The 7,839-nt window shown below is 33.1% G+C and overlaps 1 protein-coding gene across 1 annotated transcript; it reads right to left on the bottom strand.

Annotated features, from left to right (window-relative positions):
• Positions 1–382: 382 nt before the first annotated feature.
• LOC131640225 (sugar transporter ERD6-like 6) lies at positions 383–7,375 on the bottom strand. The gene is made up of 18 exons (XM_058910638.1): positions 6,817–7,375; positions 6,653–6,715; positions 6,458–6,547; positions 6,289–6,348; positions 6,105–6,170; positions 5,929–5,994; positions 5,739–5,814; positions 5,419–5,483; positions 5,170–5,262; positions 4,943–5,023; positions 4,766–4,850; positions 1,798–1,844; positions 1,635–1,697; positions 1,488–1,547; positions 1,341–1,406; positions 1,197–1,256; positions 873–987; positions 383–787 (listed from the first exon to the last, which is right to left on the bottom strand). Exons 1-18 carry the CDS (start codon positions 7,012–7,014, stop codon positions 675–677), a joined length of 1,467 nt encoding a protein of 488 aa, XP_058766621.1. The 5' UTR covers positions 7,015–7,375; the 3' UTR covers positions 383–674.
• Between the last annotated feature and the right edge of the window lie 464 nt (positions 7,376–7,839).

A 7,839-nucleotide genomic window follows, 5' to 3' on the forward strand; every position in this document is an offset into this window, starting at 1 on the left:
AAAAAATAAATATTTTTTAAAAATAATATTATTTTAATAGAAAAATACTATTTACCATATAAATAAATATTTGGTGTAAGAAATGGTGTTAGCTTTTATTTTAATCATGTTACTTTCTATAATCTTAAATTTGTGTAAACTTAAATTTCTTCACTTAGTTTTAGAAAAATCCATACATTGATATTTAAAATACTTGCTAACTATCCTGAACAAAGAATTTCGCTGCCTTCAGTCACACATTTAGTGCAAAGATCATGAAAAATAATTTTCATATATTTATTAATGCATCAAAATTATCAAACTCAAACTTGTTTTCTAATACATACTGTTTCTTAATTTAATATATCCGGATTAAAGATAGAAATGCAACAACATGATCCCATATACCAATGTAGGTAACTTATTCACTGTATAAACTTAGTAGAATGTAACCTCTTATTTACAATAGCCAAGGCAGAATGTAACTTCTGTAACTTCCTTTCTCATTCTTTGGCTATTACATATTCTTTATCACAGCAGCATGTACATAAAAAAAATAAGCAATGTACTGTTTTTTTCCCTTCTTACATTTGCTGCAAAAAATTAGTAAATGCAAAACACTGTAAAAATACATCTTATCATACACACATCATTTTAATATCAGAGACCTCGAGTATGCTCTCCCAAAACATACTCTATCTAAAGGAAAATTGAATTTCTTCCAATGTTCTTCCCTTGGTCTCGGGCACCCATAGCGCTGTAAATACAAGAGTGAAAGCAGCTACCACCATGTAGATTGCGAATGTCGCTGTAAACAGTCAAAAAAAAGTCAGGCATTATATTAACAAGTATACAAGAGATTCATGAAGACAGAAAATAACACAAACACAAACCTCCACTGCTCCAAGTCAAAAGCAAGTTTGCTGTCATTGTGACGATCCACGAAACTAGCCAATTAGCCATGGTTGCTGTACTTCCAGCAAGGCCCTTTATATTCACTGGAAGTATCTGTAAGTGACGATTAACAAGTCAGAAATTATGTACTATTTAATGTATTCAATTAACAACCATGATTCAAGGCCAAAGGCAGGATGGTGAACTCACAACCGAAAATACAGAGGAAAATTGTTAAGCATCGACTTAATAGTAAATAGTGCAACAATTAGTTAATCCTTCTTCAGATTATTAACTTTTGAATGCTATAAAGTATTTCATACCTCAGACATTATAAGCCAAGGGATTGGTCCAAGTCCTAGAGAGAACCCAATTACCATAACCTAAAAAAGGTGATAAATTTGATGAGTATTAAATATCTAAAAAATTTCACACAAAAAATATCTAGCTGAGCTCAAGAGAGATACCACAAGGCCAACAACAGATATCATTCCCAAAATGCTGAAATATTGTGAATCCTCAGACACAAGTTCCTGGTATCAATGAAACAAAGTTGTCAAAAGGATTGCCAAGCTACAAAACTGAATGTATCTATTACCATTACTTGTACCAACCTCCAGAAAGAATGCTATAGAAACAACGAGAAGGCTAACTGTCATTAAAGATGAGGATATCTGCACAGTTATAATGGTTCTCGAGTATTAAATTCCATTAGCATCTTGCAGTATAATGAAGTAATGAAAGCTATACTTCATACTCACTATTAAGAGCACCCTCCGCCCACTTTTGTCCACCAACCAAGTAGCTATTCCAGTAGCTATCACCTGGAAAAGAATGCTGATTATGAGAATTTAATTTACTATAGTATTTTTATAAATTAACACGAAACCCAATTTGTAGTCCAGTCTAGGCTTATTTTGCAACCTGAATAGCTCCAAGTCCAACGGTAGCAACACTGCTGGATGAGATTCCTGTTGCAATACAGAAGTCAAATACAGAAACAGATGCAAGTTAGATCTAGGAAGCATTATGACTGTCATTTAAATTCTTATTTTAGTTTCTATTACTAATAAGTGTCAAAACCCAAACCACCGAAAGAAAGACTAAGTAAAACAAAATGGAATTAGTCCTTTACATTCTTTTTGTTAAAAGCCAACAGCACGTCACTAGGATAAAAAACAGCTAGAGTCAATGAAACTATGCAGCTTTTGGTTGGGAAGGATCCAAAGAAGAGAATAGACACTAGAGACTAAGGGTACATTTGATGCACAACACGACATTTTATGATGCAACAGTTTGGTGATCAATACACAACACAAAAAAATTCTAAAATTTACTGTAATAGTCTTTGTACTACACATTATTTATTTCCTACAAATATATGGTGTGTAATCATGTAATATAATACTCACGACTCAGTAGTGGAGAGCGGGATGGCCGCTATTCTAATTGTATACGCTCAACAATTGGAAAATTACTAAAAATTCATGAATTATTCATAATTAGTAATAAAACAAAACATACAAGTAGAAAACAACGGTCAAGAAAACAAACAAGTTTAAGGTCTTCAATCCCCAAAATACCCCATCTAAAACATTCCTTTTCTAAGGGTGTTTTTGGGTTTTCGAGGGTCCCTTCTCGGGTGCAGGTGATAGCACCGCTATTTGGCCACAATTGCAGCTGCAATTTTAATCCTCACGCTACAGGTAGAGAATATTTTATAGAACCCAAGATGAGAAGATTGATTCAAAGAGACTAGTATTAACTAATTATACTATTGAGGTGTTTTGGTAATTAGTGGGGTGTCTAAGTAATATGAATATTTTATTAGTTATTTTAGTAGCAATTTATAGTAAATTAATGATAGGACCCGAGATGAGAAGATTGATTCAAAGAGACTAGTAGTAACTAATAAAATACTCCCTTTCTTTTTTAATTGTCATTTTTTTACTTTTTACACATACCATTGTTGTTACTTTTTAAGTAATAATTTTTCTTTTACCAATAATACCCTCAACTATTTATTATTCCAATTTACTTTTTCTCTCTATATAAAAAATAATTAGGGATAATTTTGACAAAGTCATAATCATTGCTACTTTGAATTCGAAAGTGACAATTAAAAAGAAACATGAAATTTTCATAAAAGTGACACTTATAAAGGAACAGGGGGAGTATTTATATTACTTAGACACCCCACTAATTACTAAAACACCTCAATAGTAAACTTAACTTAGTTACTACTAATCCTTTTGAATCAATTTTCTCATCTTGGGTTCTATCAATATGGTTTAAATCCACTTTTTCAAATCCAACACAATGAAGGCAACCCAAATGTTGCAATTAGGTGGCTAGGGGAGGACCACAATGAAGAAGGAAATCCCAACAATAACCATGTAAATTGTGTGTGTGCGTGTGGGCGTGCATTTCAATATGTCTCTATGTAAATTGCTACTATGTCTGGTACCTCACCTCTAGATTTTCTTACCCATAACTAGAAATCAAACATGGAACATTTTTTTCCTGCTCAGTTAGTTATTCACTATTTAGCTAGCCAAAATGGATCTAAATACTCAACTTGAAATTTACTTGATTTGAGACGTGTTGGTGCGTTACAAAAGACAAAAACACTAATTTGTGTTTATACTTGAACTATAATCTTAATCCTAATTAAATAATGAATTATGGACCAAGCCTCCCTAAGTTAGAGGCCGGAAGGAGCACATGACAATAGGATTAAATGATCCAAGACTTTTGACATAGGTTATGTCATTAGTTTAATGATGGTTAAAGGTATGGAGACTAATTATTAACCTTGACAACGGCATTATGGGGCAAGTTTAAAAGAACTAAATAGCAGAATAGAATAGATAGAGAGACTATAATGCTATATACTCTAAAAATGGTATTTACTTGATGCGAAGCAATAAAGCAGGATCACGGACAAGATACGAGTATTGGATACGATATGTATTTGATACGGCGATACGTCACTAAATGAATAATATAGGATCGATACATTTAAGACACATAAAAATTAAAGTAGACATCTAGATAAATCATAGTCTAACAAAAACCAAACACATGACACAACAATATTGCTGAAAAAATGTGAAAAGTCTGAAAAAGGAAGAAAGGAGCATGGAGATATGGTATACTGAGTCTAAAACTATCATTTATAAATAATGTTATATGTAAAAAGAAAATAATAGTTCATCAGAATTAAATTTCAAATTTTGGTAATTCTTAAGGAATTATGGGGAATAAAACCTATATTAAAAAATGACAACTATCAGGAAAAAGTTAAAAGGGGGTATCAAAGAGAATAGTCATTAAAAGGTGAGTGAATGATCATTAAAAAGAAACAAGTATGATCTAAATGAAGAGTCACGTATCCGCAGCATATCGGAGCCATATAGCCGCTGTATCGCAGCGTATCGGATACAAATCGGCAGGGATTTTGAAGTATCCGACTATCCGTGCTTCATTAGTATGAGGTTATGCATTAAAAAAGAATAAAACACTAATACTTGTTTAGAAATGTAATAGACTCTTGACCATAATTAAATAAGGAAATATAAGCAATCCAAGAAAACACCTAAGATGCTCTAAAATACAATAAAGATATATTGAGATATCTTTTATATATTCTAACCATAGACATGGAAACACAACAAATAAGTGGAGGTTTATAACTTAACACCTATTAAACATAAATTTTCCAATCTATCTCTAACATTTCAAACCATGTTGTATTATACTAGACATTGATATTTCAAGTACTTGAAATTTTTAACTAATATCATCAAAGCTTCCCTGTCCTCTCATCCTCCCCTCCACACCAATATGAAAAATACTAGTATTTTAAAATTTAAAAGAATTTAGTGATAACCTGCATTTGCAAAGATGCTAGTTGAATAGAACAAAACTCCATTAATACCACTCAATTGCTGAAGTACAAGTAATCCAATTCCTATCTGCAGGTGCTCAGTTAGTCAAAATCTACGTTTGACTTTTCAGATAAATCAAAACGTGACAATATCAGAACTAAGAAGGGTACGTATTATACCGATAAAGGGAACCAATATCTTTTCCTCTTGAGATCTGCAAATCGGATTGTAGCTCTTTTTCCAGTTGATGCCACAGCTCTCTAAAAAAAGTGAAGTGGTTAGAAGTGCATGTTTTTTACATGCATATTCTAAAATAACACTATTAAGTGCACAGTGTGTTTACTGGTGATATTTTACCTGGTTAGCAAAAATTAGCCATATAACAATAGGCAATTACGCCACATACCTTAATTTCATGTACTTCAACAGATATATCTGTGTCAAATCCTCTCAACACTTGCAACGAAGTCTCGCACTCATCCATCATCCCCATCTTAGCCTAAGATTCCCCATTGGCCCAATAAAAAATAGAAAAGAAAAAGAAAGAAAATTAGAATGAGTAATGCCTTGCCATCCCTTTTCTGGAAGGAACGTGATACTAACGGATATAAGGTACAAAATTCAATCAGTACAACGCATAACATTTGATCCATACCAACCATCTAGGAGATTCTGGTATGAAAAATAAGCCAGGTATTAATATTGTACAAGGCAAAATTCCTGCAATAGAACAAAGAGCATAAATATGTGTACAAATTAATGTTTTGAAAGATTAAACCATTATACAACATTGAATACTCTATGAACAAGGTGTTGAAGTACACAAACTATCCCCAAGCAAATTTACTTTTCCCGTCATAACTGACACTGTTTTACTTTATAAACCTGGCTCCTATGCTAAACACATATAATCCAAGCATTTTCCTTATTTTCACTTATATGAAACTTTGTACAACAAGGTCTTTAGGAATTTACCTAGGATTGCAAGCACTCTCCAGTTGACAAAAAGGCCCAACAGATAAGCCAGCATTATTCCGATAGTAACAGAGAGCTGAGCAAGAAATGTTACATAAATATTAAATACCAAATTCAATGCCTCCAGTCCCTTTAATATAAAAAAATCAAAAGAAAAAACTTGGGATACAGAAAGAAATAATTTTTCAACCTGATTCACTGATCCAAGGCTACCTCTCATGTTCTCAGGTGCTATCTCAGCTATATAAACAGGCACCTAAAAAAGGGGGAAAATAAACAAGTACACAGAAAGCATTAAATCAGCAATCAGAAACCTTCCAAATAGGCTCAACAAATAAAATGATCGAACAAAACAATCAAACTTACCACATAAGAAATAATTCCAACACCAAAACCTTCCAATAACCTCCCCATAAACAAAAAGGAAGAGTCCTATAAAACCAACAAGACATCATGTCAGGTTAAATCCCTGATCACACAAACAAAAGTAACAACAATAACTTATCAAAAAACCAAACCAATCATGCCACTTGCAAACATTAATACTTACTTTGGCAAAAGAAATGGCGAGCCACCCTATTATATTGGGAATTGAAGCAATCATCAATGACTGCAACATTCAAACAACACCCCATAAGCCAAAAAAACTCATCACAAATATTCCTTTATCAGAATAAATTCAAATCAAATAAACACCGCCCAAAAAAATTAAGAAATACCCCTTTGCGCCCCACGTATTCTGCTATCTGACCACTGGCTATAGCTCCCACCATCGCACCCACATTGGATAAAGATCCAAACAGAGAAAACTATCCAAAATCATCAACAACATAAGCCAGTAAACACTAAGAATAAAAACTATAAAGAATAATCCTAATCATAGAATCAAACATTAAAAAAAATAAAAAAAATACCTCTGAAACCGAGAGTTTTAGATCTTTGATTATAGCTTGTTGCGTTGGAGAAGAATATCCACACTGAGGACAAACACACACACAAAAAAAATTCAAAATCAATAATGATTTGTTTTTTTACCGCAATTAAAACAGAATTGGGAATGAATTGAATGGGAGCAAACCGTGAAACCGAATTGAATGGGACCCAAAGCAGCGATGAGGACACAGAAGAGAACAGAAACGGAGCCATCGCGCAAAACCTGGGTAGTGGAGGACCCCGCAACGCTGGATTGTCTGGAACCCATTTTATACCAACTTCCCGTATGAAGGAACGGTTTCTGAAGGTCCCTTCCATCGCCGCTGTCCTCTCTGAAACTCATTCTTTCCTCCTCCTCCTTCTTCTTCCTCGAAAGATTTATACGTTTCACCGAAACGGTTTTATTATTTTTAGCCTTCAGGTGTTTGCGAAAATGCCCCAACTAAGGGTTTTGGAACGTGGTGCTGAGCTGTGATAAAGTGTCGCTTACCGAATTTTAGATGACAGATCGGAGATTTGAGATGTCACGTTGGTACAGAGGAATAATAAGTTTGGTTGGGTTCCGTGGTTCTTATCTTCTTGTGATGTGGCACTGGTCGGCGACAATTTATGATACGATGTATGTTATTTGGATTTTGCATGTGATGTGTTAATTGTGGAGAGTTGATAATTGAGGAAATTTTGTGTTTAATTTTGGTATGTGAAATGTAAAATGATAGCGAGACAACCATGCATCGAGTTTACTTCAAATGTTAGATAAAGTTTGACTGGCAGATCGTGTGTTTTGGAAAGTGTGTGATTTTGTGACACTTTTTTCTTTTCTTTTTTTTTTTTGGTTTTTTATTTATATATATTTTTTGGACATTTTTTAAGTAATTGATTATTTGTTAAATCATTTCACAATTATATTCTTTCACTTTTAAAAAACTAAACGTTGACTGACCATTCTTTTAGTTAAAAAAAAAATAGTAATTCTTTTAGTCTTCCGCAAAATAAGTGCTAACAAATAGCGAATTTTTTTCCGTATATAGAGAAGGCGTCAAATTGAAGTAACAAGTTTTAAATACAATTTTAATTTACTCTTTTTTCTTACATACTAATTTGAGTGTCGGAGTTCTATTCTATCAGTCTCTTCTTTTACACCATGCTGAAAGCTCATAATCCATCA

This window comes from Vicia villosa, linkage group LG1 (assembly GCF_029867415.1).
Source record: "Vicia villosa cultivar HV-30 ecotype Madison, WI linkage group LG1, Vvil1.0, whole genome shotgun sequence".
NCBI classification, from domain to species: Eukaryota; Viridiplantae; Streptophyta; class Magnoliopsida; order Fabales; family Fabaceae; genus Vicia; species Vicia villosa.

What these genes read in the sequence shown, in the direction of transcription:
- LOC131640225 (XM_058910638.1), bottom strand. Translation starts at nt 7,014, where the DNA reads ATGAGTTTCAGAGAGGACAGCGGCGATGGAAGGGACCTTCAGAAACCG. An exon ending in AATACGTGGGGCGCAAAGGG is followed by an intron (nt 6,349 to 6,457) that starts GTATTTCTTAAT and finishes TGAATGTTGCAG; the next exon opens with TCATTGATGATTGCTTCAAT. An exon ending in GGCGGAGGGTGCTCTTAATA is followed by an intron (nt 1,548 to 1,634) that starts GTGAGTATGAAG and finishes ATAACTGTGCAG; the next exon opens with ATATCCTCATCTTTAATGAC.